At 44.2% G+C, this 17,527-nt stretch overlaps 1 protein-coding gene across 2 annotated transcripts in view; it reads right to left on the reverse strand.

The window, feature by feature from the left end:
- Positions 1-17,527, reverse strand: part of mrps9 (mitochondrial ribosomal protein S9) — a 106,079-nt gene that overhangs the window by 32,207 nt on the left and 56,345 nt on the right. The window contains exon 6 of one of the 2 annotated variants that reach the window (XM_078545595.1): positions 8,099-8,155. The exons of the other annotated variant lie outside the window; for it this stretch is intronic. Within the exon in view, the coding sequence (XP_078401721.1) occupies positions 8,099-8,155 (57 nt within the window). The remainder of the gene's footprint in view (positions 1-8,098; positions 8,156-17,527) is intronic. 2 annotated transcript variants of the gene reach the window in all.

Below are 17,527 nucleotides of genomic sequence, written 5' to 3' on the forward strand. Positions count from 1 at the left end.
GGATGCAACAAGGGCTAGTATTTCTTGTATTTTTTTGTATTCCAAGAAATTTAAAAGATCATTCTTGACAAAACAGTAATGCTGAACGTAAGCATTGAATGATGAAAATACTGTTTATTCTAGATATTGAAATCAGCGTGTGGACATGTGTACAACTAGTCAAGTATATACAAGTATGCTTGAAACCCATTAACTCCAAAAATTCACATGCAAACACAGCGTAGGGACGTAGCACAATTATTGAGATTCACTACTTAGTACAAAGACATACAGAGTTCATTCTGGGGAATCAAGTGCTGCCCTGGCATGCTGCCCTGGCATGCATCCCTCGCACAGGCAATCAAGATGGGGGGCAGGGTAAGCGAGGGAAGTGGCCATGCATTAGGGACACCTGTATAAACTCACCATGCCTCTGCAATTGAGACAGATCAGGTGCAGCCACAGTGATATGGTTGGGTTCAGGCTCCTAGCCTGCTCGCCCAAGCAAGTAACGTAGAGGCACCAAAGGACCATGAGGCGCTCCATACCTTACCCCCCCATCCCCCCAGCACAGACTTCGAGTCTGCCACCACTTTATTGGATCGCTGAGCAGTTGGACTGTACTCGTTGTACAATCTCCTCGCCAACACTGGCCATGTAGCAGTCACTGCTGGAGGCCCTCACAGCCCCTTGCAATCTCAGCATCCTGGTTTGGACCAGTGACGCCCATGTCGCAGGTTGATAGGGCAGGCATGCAGTGCACTCATCTCTGGCCATCCGAGGGGTGACCAGCACTCTCCAGGAAGCATTAACGGGCTGTCACACACGGCCAGCAAAGTACAGCCTTGATAACCACATCTCTCTCTCTTTCATGCTGCAGGAGGACCACGTCAGAATCATGGATCCTGGTGACCTAGCTGTATGCCTGATGGCCTACTGAGACCGTAGAAGACGGAGGAGAGAGCGACTGAGGCACCTGGCTGGGCAAAGGCAGGAGTAGCAACCTCATGAAGAAGGGGCAGCAGGGGCTCCCACACACACTGCCCAAGAGCGACAGGGAGCCATGGCTGGTCGGCGCCTAGTGACACTCAGGGTCTATAGATGCCACCTGCAATTCCCGCAGATGACTGAGAACCAATGTCGTCGACAACTGCACATGTCTAGGGACCTGGTGGCTCACATCTGCCACTTACTGCAGGGCTTGGCGCCAAGCATGGAGGGCACCCACTGCCAGTGGCTGTGAAAGTGATCGTGGCGCTCAATTTCTACGCCAGTGGCTCCTTTCAGGGTCCATAGGTGACCTCTGTGGGATTTCACAATCCACCACCCACAAATGCATCCATAAGGTCACGGATACCATCTTCTCTATGCCATGCAACGTTGTGCATTTCTCCCGGGACTGGGTCAGCAGGATGCAAGGGCCATTGGATTCGTCCTGATCTCAGGATTCTCACAGGTGCAGGGTGCAATTGACTGCATTCATGTAACGCTCAGGTCTCTGTCGCTACACTCGGTGGACTTCATCAACTGCATGGGCTTTCACTCACTGAACGTGCAGCTGGTATGCAACCACCAGAAACACATCCTGCAAGTGTACGCAGTTTCCAGGGAGTGTGCACGATGCCTACATCCTGAGTCGCTCGCAGATCCGTGCAGTCTTCTAGGATCCACAGAGGCTGCAGAGTTGGCTCCTTGAGGACAAGAGCTACCCGCAGAAGCCATGGCTGATAGTGCCCATGCGGCCGCCTCAGACTGCAGCAGAGCGACGCTTAATGAGGCTCATGCAACAGCTTGCAACTTGGTGGAGCAGACCATCAGGATGCTGAAGATGCTGTTCCGGTGCCAGGACCGGTCTGGTGGAGCCCTGCAATACAGTCCGCAGAAGGTGTCACGCATAGTCATCGTTTGCTGCGCCCTTTACAACCTGGCACTGTAAAGGGGTGAGAAGCTGGCTGAGGAGGAGATACACGTCTCCTCCGATGAGGACGACGCCCTTGGTGGTGATGATGACGGGGTTGAGGCTCTCGCGCTTGCTGGACGAGGCAGGCGCGCTCAGGAGGGCCTCATAGCTGCTAGATTTGTGGAGGATGATGATGACATGCAGTCCCCAGAGATCCTCACATCGCAGTTGTGAACGTTTGACTCCAGTCTGACTTATTGCAGCATCAATACCCTCTATGAGAATGCTCCTGTCATGGGGATGCAATGAAGGCCCTAATAGTCGCTTGAGCGCAGGGGGATGATGACAACATGCAGCGAGGGCAATCCATAGATCTCCACACAGCCACTGAATGTCTGACTCCTGTCCGGCCCAGGGCAGATTGCTTGCGCTCCATGATTAGGGCCATCTCAGAGACGCAGCCATGAAACTTTAGACGCATCTGATGCTGTGTCCACCTTCAGCATCTCAGTCCTTCAGGAGCTGGAGCACAGCATCACTGGTCGCAGATGCTGATGTGATGGGGGCCAGCCCAACCTTAAAGGTGCTGAGAACACACAGAGAATGAGAGAGCTCTGTGGCGCCTTCCCACTACATTCTGACAGCAATGACCAGCACCAGCAGGCATCAGTAATGTTTCCAGGGAGTGTGAGGCTGGACCATCACTGTGTTCTGAAGGCTGAACAGAGCACAGGGAAGAGGCCCTGGACTAAGACACCAATTATCTTGTGCAGAAAGGTTTCACATCTCAGTGGCAAGAACACTGCTCATCAGAACAAGGAGCCAAAGGCAGGGTGATATTCTTAGGAGTTTATTGACAATAGTGAACAGTATGTACAAGTGATCAACACCCATGCCCAGGCTGTGCAACCACTGTTACCTAACTTTCCTAACCCTGCTGCTACATCTTGGTGCTCCCCAGACATCCACAACAGAATTGGAGGCAGTCTGCTGACTGTGACACCCTGTCTGTGATTAATTTGGCGGGTGTCCTCTGGAGGGCCGAGACTTGGAGGGCCCCAGCCTGCTTTCAGGGTCCTGCTGTGTGGCAGTGGCACCCTCCTCAGCCTGTGAAGCTGGAGCTGCAGAGGTCATGATAGATAGGATTCGGATGGGCCGGACACTCCCAGAGTCACCTGAGTGGGTGGCCCCCTGAGTGTGCACCTGCTGATCATCCTCCCTATAGGTGCCCGAGGGCCCCTGGCTGACTCAGTGAGCGGAAGGGGTAGCTGGAGTGTGATCGAGCTGCCCAGCACCCCTCTCGCGTCCACACTGTTGGAGGTCAACTTTGGCACCAGCGATGGCATTGAGCCCATGCAGCAGTGCAGGAATAACATCCTGGGCCAAGGTCTCCGTGGCGACTGCCATCCTGCCAGTGTTGACCTCGGTGCGTTGCAATGCTGGCGCTATCACCTCAGCCTGAAGACGAACGGGGTCTTCCATTGTGCCTTGCAATCTGAGGAGTGCAGCAGACATCCCTTCCTGTTATTCCCTAGCTTGCCTTTGCAGCTCCAGAGGCTTGTCATCTGATTCGGACTCAGCAATGTTCTGGCACCCAGCAATCCTCCAAGTGCTGGACAGCTGGCACCTGGGAAGTTCCTGCCTCTGCCTGCTGTGGATCAGAAAGTGCGACGTACTCACCAGATTGGGATCCCGAGGCTACTCTAAAGCTGGATCCCACCGAGGTGTGTCTCTGCGCTGGTGGAAGGTGTGGGTGAGCCCTGTGACAGACTTCAGGGAGGGTGCCTTCAAATTCCTCTTCAGAGGTTTCTTTGGAGCTTGATTGGAGGCCCTGGGTCATGGATTCTGTCAGCTATTTGGCAGATGTGCCCGCGAAAGCATGGGGAGGTTATTAGTGCATGGCAGTGGCCTGTGACAGAGGGCACATCACTCACAGCATGGTTGTCTGATGGATGTTGCACTGCTGCATCCTCGCTTGGTAGAGCAGTGCCGACCTTACCGTCAGCACAGGACCGGTCCCGGTCATCGCCAGGATGAGAGAGTTGGCAATGATGAAAAGAGTGACTTACCCTGGCAGAACGGAGGAGATCATTCATCCTTTTGCGGCACTGGGTGGCTGTCCTCCTCTGCAGGGTGTTTGCGCTGACCATCTTCTGCCGCCGCCTCCCAAGCCGGTTTGGTGACATTGCTACCCATCCTGCGGCCAAGAGGGGGTAGAGCAAATCTTGTCAGGCCTCTATGGCATCCAGCAGTCGCTCGAGGGATCTGTCGTTGAAGTAGGGGGCTGCAGTATTTTTTCCTTTGCTGGCCATGTCTCCCAGGCAGCAGTGGTGAGCTGGTGGCGATGAGCATTTTGCTGGTGGCTGCCTTTTAAAGATGACGGCTGGTGTGATGCAACAGTGGGGTGATAGCAGGTGGGCGAGAGAATCCGCCCGCCATGGAAATGGCATGTTTCACGGGAGTGAATAAATAATGGGGTGGGCTCGGGGCAATACGGCGTGAAAACCCACCATTTTTGTTGGCGGGTAGGAGCTGCCTGCTACTGCACTTAATGCAATTCTGGGAAAATTCCGCCCCAGATTCGGCTGCAATATCCCATGGTACAGTCTGCAGGCACTCAAACTACTGTAATACAAAAACCAACCATGGTACTGTGCTCCAACAATGAAAGAGAAAACTAGAGAAAGAGTTGGATACTTTTTAAAAGAAACGTTTGCAATTACAATAAGTGGTATGATACTGTGATTATTTTTCCACTATTATTTCTCAAATTTTCCAATAAATAAAGCTTTTATGTATTAGCAAAGAACATTTAACACATTTTTTCCCCAAAAAGACTGTTATTTAAAGTCAAACAGATTAAGGATTGTAAAAACTAAATTCCAACTAATGCATTAATTACATTCACTTCATTAAAAAGTCATTTTATTTTCAGTCTGATAGAGGATGCACAGTGGGACACCGTGGAATAAATGCCATATTCCACTATATTCTGTTTACCCAGCAAATGGGCTGAGAAAGTACTTTTAAAAATCAATTTAACAACTTAAAACTGCTTGGAAAAGATAAGAGACTCCTTAATACTATCACATAGTCAAATCTTTTTCTCCCCTCTCCTATACCTTCTTCTATATGACTGTGAAATGTGTACATGGCTGTCTAGCAATGAGCTCAGGCCTAAGATGTTGCAGCGACTCCAAACTTTGATCCACCCCTCCCCCCAACAAATCTGGCATGAAATTCTTCCACATGTTACATTTAGACCATGGGGACCACTATGGCAATTGTCTGAAGGGACAAAATGTTACACATGGAGGCATTTCTAATTAATCATGACCTGCATTAGTGCATGGTGAATAGCACAGACATAAACTACTATGTATCTGTTCCTAGAATTGGTTCAGTTTATTAAAAATGCTGCCAGAAATCTGTTGAAAAGAAAAATCTGATCAGGAATGAAAGGTCTACGAGGGAATAACTGTATGGCAGGGATCCAGCAATTACTTGGAAGAACTGTAATAGTAGTGTGATATCATGATTTTGCTCAGATCATGGATAGCTTGAAACAGAATAATTATACCATTCACAGTCATTCAGAACAAAGTGAAACAGCTAGAACAATTCCATGGGAAATTCAAATATTGGAATTTAATTCAAGGTTTAAATTTTTTGATACACTCATTTAATTGTATGAGCAGCATGAATGCCAAGTGAAGCAGTTTACAGCATCTGAGCCAGTTATCAACATAAATACATCCTCTTACTTATCCATTGTTCTATCAGCAGTATTTGAAAGAAAATATTTTGTTTAAATTAGGCAATGTAAAAAATTCTAATACAAAATCCCAGTTAAAAGTAAAAGCAAACATACAGATATTTCAAGTTGTGGTGGCCAACTCTAATCTTAATTACAAAAAATTTCATCTTCCTTTTATAGATTTCCAGATTAACCTAATTTAGGTTCATTTATACAAGTTACAAGACTAAAAACAACACAGGTTAGCAGAAATTTCCCAAATGATGCATGATTTCAATCTAGGACCAGAAATGGTACTCGTGTTGCTCCCTTTATAGCAATCCCCAAAAGGCAATGCAGCTGACCTTAACAAAGATATTCCTAGGTCAGTCTGGAGAGAGCAAGTCATCACTGAGGTACAGAAAATATATGAAATTATATAAGTCCTTACCAAGTAACAGTATAGAAATAATTTCTGTTTTAAAAGAATTGAACTGAACACTTGTAACAACAATTTGCCTTTATATAGTGGCTTTAAAGTAGAAATTTATCCATAGTCACTTCACAAACATAATTAGACATAAATCGATATTGAGCCGAAGAAGATGACACTAGGACAGGTGACGAACAGCTTGGTCAAAGAGGTTGGTTTTAAGGAACATCTTAGAGGAGACATGCTATAGAAATGGAGAGATTTAGGGAGGAACTAATGACAGCTGAAGGAGCAGCTGCCATTGTGTGGCAAAGGAAGTGAGGGATACACAGGTTAGAGATGGAGAAAATAGTTAAGAAGTGTGTGTTGAGGAAAGAGTTGCTAATTTCCTAATGCTAAGTGCTATTTTATCTGGTAGATTAAAGGGTGCTCTCATGTAAGGGAGGGGTATGATGCAGGTTGTCAGAAGTGAAATATTTCCCCAGCAAAAAAAAATTAAATTAAATTAAAATGTGCAATACATTGTGCAACAGCCGTTTACATTATGACATTGACTTCAGCGCAGGTTTTCAATTCAACCAAAGAAAAAATGATAAATACCCAAAAGGATTCTACTTTTGGAGTACAACACAGCACTAAGTTCCGTTCATCATGGCAAATATCTGGTGGCTTGAACCCCTGCTAGGCTAAGTTGATTGTATGTCTTAATTTGTCATCAGACGAATCTATCTTTAATCATTGTCTTCTGGACGTAAATGGTCTTAACTCAAAGCTGAAAGAATACAACTTGGTAGATTTGCTTGTAGAATGGCATTATTTCATCTGAAGAAACAATTTCAAATCCCAACTTGAACTGATACTATTATTCAGCACCCACCATAACCATGTTTCACTAGTTTTCAGCTGGATAATCAGGTGGAATGTCTTGAGGCGGCCACATACCTTAACTTAAGAGAGGGGATTTGTCAGGGATGCAAAGCTTTGCTTCTGCTGGCTGCTTCAGAACGGCAGCAAATATCCATAGGGAAGTCAGTATTTGAGATTATTCCATCATCCTGGTTAAATTGAACAGAGAATTGATGTGCAAATAAAATGGAGAGGCTGGAGGAAAATAAAGCACGGTGCGCACCACATACTCTCCATGCTTTATCATGGACACTTGCCTATAAATAGTATTATTACCAGTAAAGTCAACTTCAGAGATGCCACAAGCAACATGTTAAGTGTGTCAGTTGTTTCCTGCCACAGCAGACCTAATGATTGTTATCACTGATGTGATATTGGACTATGTGGCCAGAAGATATGGGAGATGGAAGCTTTGTCATATTAACGTTTACAAGCTGCCCAGGACTCAAAGAATATGGCTGAAATCCACCTTTACGAGGCCATCCTCTCTCTTGATGACAGCTTACTTTTTCAGCCAGCACCTCAGATGCCTGTTCACGTGGGCAACAGGATACAGGACCAGGGCTGCCCACGCAGCGAGAAGCTTAGATAAAGGCCACCTTGATCCCAATACCTCAACAGAGCTTGGTGCCACTGCCGCTTCTTGACTTTACGTGTCACCAGGATAGATTAGGAACAAAACTGAGAAGCACCTGAAGTTGGCGTGTGACTTCACTCGCCACCAACCCCCTAAACTGAATTAATATCTACTGTAGCATTGAGAATTAGAATTGTGTCCAGTGCCATATTTATACAATATCTGCATTTAAAAAAAATGCTTGCTTAAGGTACAAAGATTTTGCAAATTGTAAGGATAGTTATGTGAAATTCTCCGGTTAGTCAGTGTGTAAAGAGGGAGAATCTCAGCACAAGATGGGGAAAGACTAGAGATAGCAGTCAAGTTGTCAGTGAAATGAATAGATGTTTAATTGTATAACTAATTTTTATACGAAAATATACTTATGTTACAGTTTATGCATGGAATTTATAAAACACTGCTGGAAGGTTTGGGGGTGGGGGGGGCGTGCCTCAGAAGCAAAAAGGTGGAGAATCTCTGTTTGATGTCATCTTATTGAATCATTGCTTCCTTAATCAGAAAAGTTACCTGAAATATCATTAAGGGAATGGTGTAGTACATTGGCTCATTTCCTCTTTCTCCTGCCTGGAAGAAAAATGTTTCTAATCACTTTCATCAAAGCTTGTTTCAAACAATGTTAATGGACAAACAAAGTTTGAGCTCAACCTCTTGCTGACTGGACAAGCTACGCTGATAAACTATACCTACAGCAAACAAAAAAGGGTTAAGTTAGGTGCGCTTCAACTGCAAATGGAAGACTTTCTGGGACAACAGCTTTTGTCTTTTATTATATTGTCAGTATTTTGGCGGTCAGTGCATTTCAGGCAGCAAATTTATTTGAATTTATTGTGTAATAGAATGTTGTTAAATTGAGTGCACTTCAGGCACCATATTCCATTCCCCTAAACGTAAATTGCATGGGGAAAAATTTGGAAGTTTTAGAATCCAAAGAGTAAGCTGATCTGCACTGGAGTGCTGCTTTGGCCTGCATTAGAGTGCTTCAGTTGGAGTTTGGTGAGAGGGGGGCTTTTAAGGATTAATTTCTATCTAAAGTCTAATCTTTCTTTAATTTAGCAACTAAATTAAAGTTGCTCTTTGGGTTGTGAGAAGATGAGTTTTAGTCCAGCTTTAAAACAGAGGGTTATACAGGCTCTGCTTGTAGCTGCAGCTAGTTAATTAGTTAACTGGCTTAAACAGGTTTTCAGAAGCTAGATTCAGACAGCATAAAAGCAGGCCATCTGCAGTGCTGCTTTGGGTTGCATTAGAGTGCTTCAGTTGGGGTTAGGTGAGAGAGGGAGTTCGCAGAAGAGGGAAGGAGGGATCCTTTCATTTTCTACCTTTCCTCAGCAAGAAGAGTGGCGGCCTTGGTAAGTAGGGCCTGGTAAGTATTTCTTCTGTCCTTAACAGCCTCTAAACTAGAGGAAGCGAAAGTAACGGGAGCAATTTAAGAGTAAGTCATGGCAGGGCAGCTCAGCCAAGTGAAATGCTCCTCCTGTGCGATGTGGGTAGTCAGGGACATTTCCAGTATTCAGGGCAACCATGTGTGCAGGAAGTGTCCCCAGCTGCAGCTACTCAAAATCCGCATTTCGGAGCTGGAGCTGCAGCTGGAGTCACTGTGGAGCATCCGCAAAGATGAGATCTGGATAGCACGTACAGTGAGGTGGTCACACTGCAGGTAAAGAGTGCAGAAAGGGAATGGATAACTGGTAGTCAGAATAAAAGCATTAGGAGTCCCCTGAGTCCATCTCTCTCTCCAACAGATTTTCCATTTTGGGTACTGCTGGGGAAGATGGTTTCTCAGGGAAATGCAGCAAGAGCCAAGTCCGTAGCACCATGAGTGGATCAGCTGCACAGAAGGGGACAAAAGTTGGGAGAGCAATAATGATAGAGGATTCTACCGTATGGGGAACAGATAGACAGTTCTGTGACCATAGACGTGACACCAGAATAGTATGTTGCCTCCCTGGTGCCTGGGTCAAGGGCATCATTGAGCAGCCGCAGGACATTCTGAAGGGGAAGGGTGAACAACCAGAGGTCGTAGTCCATATCGATACCAACGACATAGGTAAAAAGAGGGCTGAGGTCCTGAAAGCAGAGTATAGGGAGCTAGGAAATAAATTAAAAAGCAGGACTTCAAAAGGTAGTAATCTCAGGATTACTCCCAGTTCCACATGCTAACGAGGTCAGGAATGGGAGAATAGACCAGATGAATGCGTGGCTGGAGAGATGGTGTAGGAGGGAGGGATTCAGATCCCTGAGGTATTGGGACCGATTCTGGGGAAGATGGGACCTGTACAAGCTGGACGGGTTTCGCCCCAGCAGGGCTGGGGCCAATATCCTCGCAGGGGTATTTGCTAGTACTGTGGGGGGGGGTTTAAAACTAGAGTGGCAGGGGGATGGGGACCTGAGAGGGGAGACACAAGAGGGAAAGAAAGATAGGAATGAAAGACAGAAAAGCAGAAAGCAAAAGTGGAAGGTGGGGGAAAACAAGGGCAGTAGCAAATAGGGCCATAGAACAAAAAAAATGGTGTAAAAATGTTAAGAAAGACAAGTCTAAAGGCACTGTATCTGAATGCACGGAGCATTCGCAAAAAGGTAGACTAATTAACAGTGTAAATGGGTACAATATGATTGCGGTTACAGAGACATGGCTGCAGGGTGACCAAGGCTGGGAACTAAATATCCAAAAGTAGCAATATTTAGGACAGACAGACAAAAAGGGAAAGGAGGTGGGGTGGCGTTGTTAGTTAAGGATGAAAGCAGTGCGATAGTGAGAAAGGATATTAGCTCAGAAAATCTGGATGTAGAATCAGTAGTCTCGGTGAAGCTAAGAAATAACAAGGGGTGGAAAACATTAGTGGGAGTTCTCCACAGGCCTCCAAACAGTAGTGAAAAGGTAGGGGATGGTATTAAACAGGAAATTAGAGATGCATGTAACAAGGGTGCTAACGTAATCATGGGCTACTTTAACCTACATATAGACTGGACAAATCAAATTAGCAATGATACTGCGGCGAATGAATTCCTGGGATGTGTACAAGATGGTTTTTTTAGACCAGTACGTTGAGGAACCGACTAGGAAACAGGCGATCCTAGATTTGGTATTGTGCAATGAGAAGCAGTTATCTTCCTCCTACCTCTCCCTGGACCATGACCCCACCACAGAACATCAAGCCATTGTTTCCAGGACTGTCACTGACCTCATCTCCTCTGGAGATCTTCCTCCCACAGCTTCCAACTTGATAGTCGCCCAACCTCGGACAGCCCGCTTCTACCTCCTACCCAAAATCCACAAACAGAACTGTCCTGGCAGACCGATCGTGTCAGCCTGTTCCTGCCCCACGGAACTCATTTCTCGTTATCTTGACTCCCTTCTCTCTCCCCTTGTCTAGTCCCTTCCCACCTACATCCGTGATTCCTCTGACACCTAACGTCACATCAACAATTTCCAGTTCCCTGGCCCCAACCGCTTCCTCTTCACCATGGATGTCCAATCCCTCTACACCTCCATCCCCCACCAGGATGGTCTGAGGGCCCTGAGCTTCTTCCTTGAACAGAGGCCCGAACAATCCCCATCCACCACTACTCTCCTCCGTCTGGCTGAACTTGTTCTCACACTGAACAATTTCTCCTTTAACTCCTCTCACTTCCTCCAAATAAAAGGTGTGGCTATGGGTACCCGCATGGGCCCCAGCTATGCCTGTCTCTTTATGGGGTATGTGGAACATTCCTTGTTCCAGTCCTACTCCGGCCCCCTTCCACAACTCTTTCTCCGGTACATCGATGATTACTTCGGTGCTTCTTCATGCTCTCGTCGGGACCTGGAAAAATTTATTAATTTTGCTTCCAATCTCCACCCCTCCATCATTTTCACACGGTCCATCTCTGACACTTCTCTTCCCTTCCTTGACCTCTCTGTCTCAATTTCTGATGATAGACTGTCCACCAATATCCATTACAAGCCTACCAACTCCCACAGCTACCTCGACTACAGCTCCTCACACCCCGCTTCCTGTAAGGACTCCATCCCATTCTCTCAGTTCCTTCGCCTCCGTCGCATCTGTTCTGATGACGCTACCTTCAAAAACAGCTCCTCTGACATGTCCTCCTTCTTCCTTAACCGAGGTTTTCCACCCACAGTCGTTGACAGGGCCCTCAACCGTGTCCGGCCCATATCCCGCGCATCCGCCCTCACGCCTTCTCCTCCTTCCCAGAAACATGATAGGGTCCCCCTTGTCCTCACTTATCACCCCACCAGCCTCCGCATTCAAAGGATCATCCTCCGCCATTTCCGCCAACTCCAGCATGATGCCACCACCAAACACATCTTCCCTTCACCCCCCCGGCGGCATTCCGTAGGGATCGTTCCCTCCGGGACACCCTGGTCCACTCCTCCATCACCCCCTACTCCTTAACCCCCACCTATGGCACCTCCCCATGCCCACGCAGAAGATGCAACACCTGCCCCTTCACTTCCTCTCTCCTCACCGTCCAAGGGCCCAAACACTCCTTTCAAGTGAAGCAGCATTTCACTTGCATTTCCCCTAACTTAGTCTACTGCATTCGCTGCTCCCAATGTGGTCTCTTCTACATTGGAGAGACCAAACGCAAACTGGGCGACCGCTTTGCAGAACACCTGCGGTCTGTCCGCAAGAAAGACCCAAACCTCCCTGTCGCTTGCCATTTTAACACTCTACCCTGTTCTCTTGCCCACATGTCTGTCCTTGGCTTGCTGCATTGTTCCAGTGAAGCCCAACGCAAACTGGAGGAACAGCACCTCATCTTCCGACTAGGCACTTTACAGCCTTCCGGGCTGAATATTGAATTCAACAACTTTAGATCTTAAACTCCCCCTCCCCCCATCCCCACCCCGTTTCTCCCCCCTCCCTTTTTTTTCAATAATTTATATAGATTCTTCTTTTCCCACCTATTTCCATTATTTTTAAATCTAAAACTAAAACTTTGTTAGCCTTTCCACCCCACCCCCACTAGAGCTGTACCTTGAGTATCCTGCCTTCCATTCTTAATTAGCACTTTTCTTAGATAATATCACCACCTTCAACACCTCTTTGATCCTTTTGTCTGTGACATCTTTTGATTATCTGCTCCTATCACTGCTTGCTTATCTCCACAATCATCCCACCCTCAACTTCTCTCTCCCCCCGCCCCCCCACCTTAGACCAGTTTATATTTCACCTTTCTCCTAACTATACTCAGTTCTGCCGAAGGGTCATGAAGACTCGAAACGTTAACTGATTTCTTCTCCACCGATGCTGCCAGACCTGCTGAGTTTTTCCAGGTAATTCTGTTTTTGTTATTAATAATCTTGTTGTGTGGGGTCCTTTAGAGGACATTGACCATAACATGAAAGAATTCTTCATTAGGATGGAAAGTGAAGCAGATAGTTTCCGATCCGAAACTAGGATCCTAAATCTTAAAAGGAAACTACAAAGGTATGAGGTGTGAGTTGGTTAAGATAGGGGAACTTCATTAAAAGGTGGATGGGCAATGGCTAATATTTAAGGAATGAACATATGCATTGCAACAGTTATACATTCTTTTCTGGTGCAAAAATACAACAGGAAAAGCAGCCCAACCATGACTAACAAAATAAATTAAGGATAGTATTAGATCCAAAGAGGAGTCATATAAAGTTGCGAGAAAACGTAGCAAGCCTGATGATTGGGAACAGTTTGGAATTCAGCAAAGGAGGACCAAGAGATTGATTGAGGGGAAAAATAGAGTATGAGAGTAAATTTGCAAGGAACATAAAAGCAGACTGCAGAAATGTCTTTAAGTATGTAAAAGGAAAAAGATTAGTGAAGACAAATGTAGATCCCTTACAGTCCAAAATGGGAGAATTTATAATAGAGAATATATAAGGAAATGGTAGATCAATTAAACAACTACTTCAGTTCTGTCTTCATGGAGGAAGAAACAAATAACTTTCCAGGAATGCTAGGGAACCAAGGGTCTAGTGAGGAGGAGGAATTGAAGGAAATTAGTATTACTAATTGCTGGAGAAATTAATAGGACTGGAAGCTGATAAATCCCCATGGCATGATAATCTACATCCCAGGGTACTAAAGGAGGTGGCCATGGAAAAGTGGGTGCGTTGGTTGTCATCTTCCAGAATTCTGTAGATTCTTGAACAGTCCCAGCAGATTGAAGGATGGCAAATGTAACCCCACTATTTAAAAAAGGTGGGAGAAAACAGGGAATTACAAACCGGCTAGCCTAACCTCAGTAGTATGGAAAATGCTAGAGTCTATTATAAAGGATGTGATAGCAGGACACTTAGAAAACATCAACAGGGTTGGGCAAAGTCAACATGGATTTATGAAAGGGAAATCATGTTGACAAACCTACAGGGATTTCTTGATGACGTTACTAGCAGAATATATAAGGGAGAACCAGTGGATGCGGTGTATTGGATTTTCAGAAAGATTTTGATAAAAGTCCCACACAAGAGGTTAGTGTGAAAAATTAAAGCACTTTGGATTAGGAGTAATATATTGGCATGGATTGAGAATTGGCTAGCAGACAGGAAACCAAGAGTAGGAATAAACGGGTGTTTTTGGAGTGGCAGGCAGTGATTAGTGGGGTACTGCAGGGATCAGTGCTTGGGCCCCAGCTATACACAATATATATCAATGATTTGGATGAGGGAACCCAATGTAATATTTTCAAGTTGCTGCTAACAACATGAAACTTGGTGGTAATGTGAGCAGTGAGGAGGGTGTTAAGAGGCTTCAAGATGATTTAGACAAGTTGAGTGAGTGGGCAAATACATAGCAGATGCAGTATAATGTGGATAAGTGTAAAATTATCCACTTTGGTAGGAAAAACAGAACGGAAGAGTATTATTTATATGGTGATAGTTTGGGAAACGTTGATGTACAAAGGGAACTGGGTGTCCTTGTACACCAATCACTGAAAACAAGCATGCAGGTGCAGCAAGCAGTTAAGGCGGTAAATGGGATGTTGGCCCTCATTGCAAGAGGATTTGAGTACAGGAGCAAGGATGTCTTACTACAGCTGTACAGGGCCTTGGTGGGACCACACCTGGAGTACTGTGTGCAGTTTTGGTCTCCTTACCTAAGAAAGGATATATCTACCATAGAGGGAGTGCAGTGAAGGTTCACCAAACTGCTCCCTGGGATGGCAGTATTGTCGTATGAGGAGAGATTGGGTCTACTAGACCTGTACTTACAGGAGTCTCAGGTTACAGGGTAGGCCATTTAGGACTGAGATGAGGAGAAACTTCTTCATTCAGAGGTGGTGAACCTATGGAATTCTCTACCAAAGAAGGCTGTGAAGGCCAAGTCACTGAATATATTTGAAAGGGGTATTAAGGGGTATGGGGAGAGCACGCGAGTACAGCGTTGAGATAGAGGATCAGCTATGATCATGTTGAATGATGGAACAGACTCGAAGGGCCGAATGACCTACTCGTGCTCCTATTTTGTGTGTTTCTGGTTAATGTTGAAACATACTAATGATGTAATATGTTAATAAGTGCTTCACAACTAATTAATAGCATAAAATATCAGTGAAAATACTTGCTAGGCTGATGATTTTTGGCAAAGAGAAGAGTTAAGAATAAGCAAAGATTACTTGTAAATTAAATACAAAATATCCCGTTTTTAAGTCTCTTTAAAGAAAACAGTGTTACCAGAAGTTGAAGAGATTCATTCACAGCAGTGTCATTCATTGGTCTCCTTCCCAAGTAATAAATCAAAATCAAGCATTGGAAACAAGATATGGCATAAAAGTACTCAAGTTACCATTTCTTTCACAATGCAAAATTATAATCTTCCTGAGTCAGCTTTTTTTAAAAACCAAAAATAACATAGCCTTATGTAATCTTATGTTATATGTTTAAATACATTTTACAGTGAAATAATTATTGATTAATTAGCAATGATTTTGCTGTTCCACTCCCAACTGACTGAATAGTTATGGAGAAGTGGGGGGAATGCAGAGGAATTGAAGTCCACAACTATCCTGTTAAAATTCACTCCTCTCCAACTAATTTTAGTTTTGGACAGCCCATTTTGCTGAATACTTCAATATAAAAACTATTTTAAAACATAATCCAAAATACATGGAATGCAGATAAAATAGCTAATCTAGCATACAGTTTGAAAGTTTAAATGATGACTGAATGGAAGGTTAAGCATAATTTGAGATTTGCACTGTGTTCTGCCCAACCATGTGAAAAGCTGACAGTGCCACATTTCAGCTACATCACCTTCACCGACAACTAAAATGTGGTGTTGCATCCTCTTGAAAATTTGTGTCTGCACTCTGAAGCGTTGTACATTATTTCTTGCCACTGCAGGGGTTCAAGTCCATATGGAACCGTCACAAATATTACCACAGATCAAACAGGCAGCATTTCAAGGCAGATTTGACATACCTATTTAAATGAACAGCAGGGGGCCTTGAGCTGCCTCAGGCTATAGAGGAATAAAACTCTGTGGAGAAGCCTTTGCTGCAGTCCCATTACTCAGCAAAGGCACTTTCTGCATTTATCATTCATTTCATTTCAGCTAGGGCAATAAGCTCATTTGCCCAAGGTCAATGAAGAGTGAAAGGGTTTCAAGAAATTAATGCGCCTGACAAGCCGAGATTTTGTCTTGTAGCTCTCCTCAGAAACAAGAGAAGACCCAAAGTGAATTCCTACTGTGCCTAAAGGTTCAAAACCTGTGTTTTAATACATTCTACAGACAGTATTCTGTAAGATTTCGAATATTAATGTGTTAAATGGGATTTGACAGTCATCATCCAATGTAACACTGCAGATCATAACCATCAACGAACTTAAACTAATCTCATTAATGTGCTCAAGAAGGACCGAAATCATAGCTCTTAACCCTCAGAAAAACATTTTGAAATTAAATCGGAGGATGGATCATAATCATTGATGGCTAAGGTAACAAACAAAAATCAATTTAGTCTGTGAAACTCCGCATAAAACAGCCCAGATTTAGCAGATGAGTAGCCCATGTTGTCAGAAATGTAAATACATCACACTGATCAAGTCTTGTGCTGGATTTTACTTAAGTATGGACTGCTTTTATGTTGTCTATGTAATGATATTCATTAAACATTTGTAAAGAAAATAGCTGTACAGTTTTTATAGTATTTTTGCCACTTAATTTTTGTGCAAGATTGTTTTGCAAAAACAAACATACCAGGGTTATTTATTCTGTTTTTCTGTTTTTATTCCAGGTAATTCTGTTTTTATTTATTCTATACCATTTTCCTGTGCAATACTCACTGGTCAAAAGCAGTTTAAAAATCCTAATAGTGAGCATTATACTGAAAATCATGCAGCCCTTAGCCAATTGGTTAACATCTGGAAATGAGAAAAGATTTGGCAAGTCTGTACAATAAAGCTAAATCAATACAACGATCTGAACTACAGCATCTAGATGGCATAGCTTCATTTTCTAAATAAACCTATGCCAAGCAAAATTTTTTAGAATGCCAACTACTTGCCATACTTTAGAGCTCCTTTATATTTTTCTAAATTACATGATTATTTTTGTATCCCATTAGGATGCCTGCATTAACACGATATAATAAAATACTTATGAGACAGGATATTAGTCTCAAAGGAAGCAGGTATCTCCTGTGGCTTTGAGATTGTTAAAACATGCAGCATACCAAGTCACCTAGCTGACTTAACATGTTAACATTTCAGCAAGTATTTTTAAGCTTTTCACAATAATGGATTAGAATTGAATTTTAGGCACAAATTTACCAACAGCTTCATATTGGAGAATGCAGTTTATAGGAAATTTTGAAAAAAAATAGTTCTAGCTATCTTTCATGAACCATTGGAAAATGGCTACTTTGTAGGCCAAATCACATTTTTCATACATTCTTTACAGCGCCACATTGTTCCCGTAAAACTTAAGTTTATTTTTTGATTCAAATACATTAAAA

The sequence above is a fragment of the Cetorhinus maximus genome, chromosome 7 (genome assembly GCF_964194155.1).
Source record: "Cetorhinus maximus chromosome 7, sCetMax3.hap1.1, whole genome shotgun sequence".
Classification (NCBI taxonomy): Eukaryota; Metazoa; Chordata; class Chondrichthyes; order Lamniformes; family Cetorhinidae; genus Cetorhinus; species Cetorhinus maximus.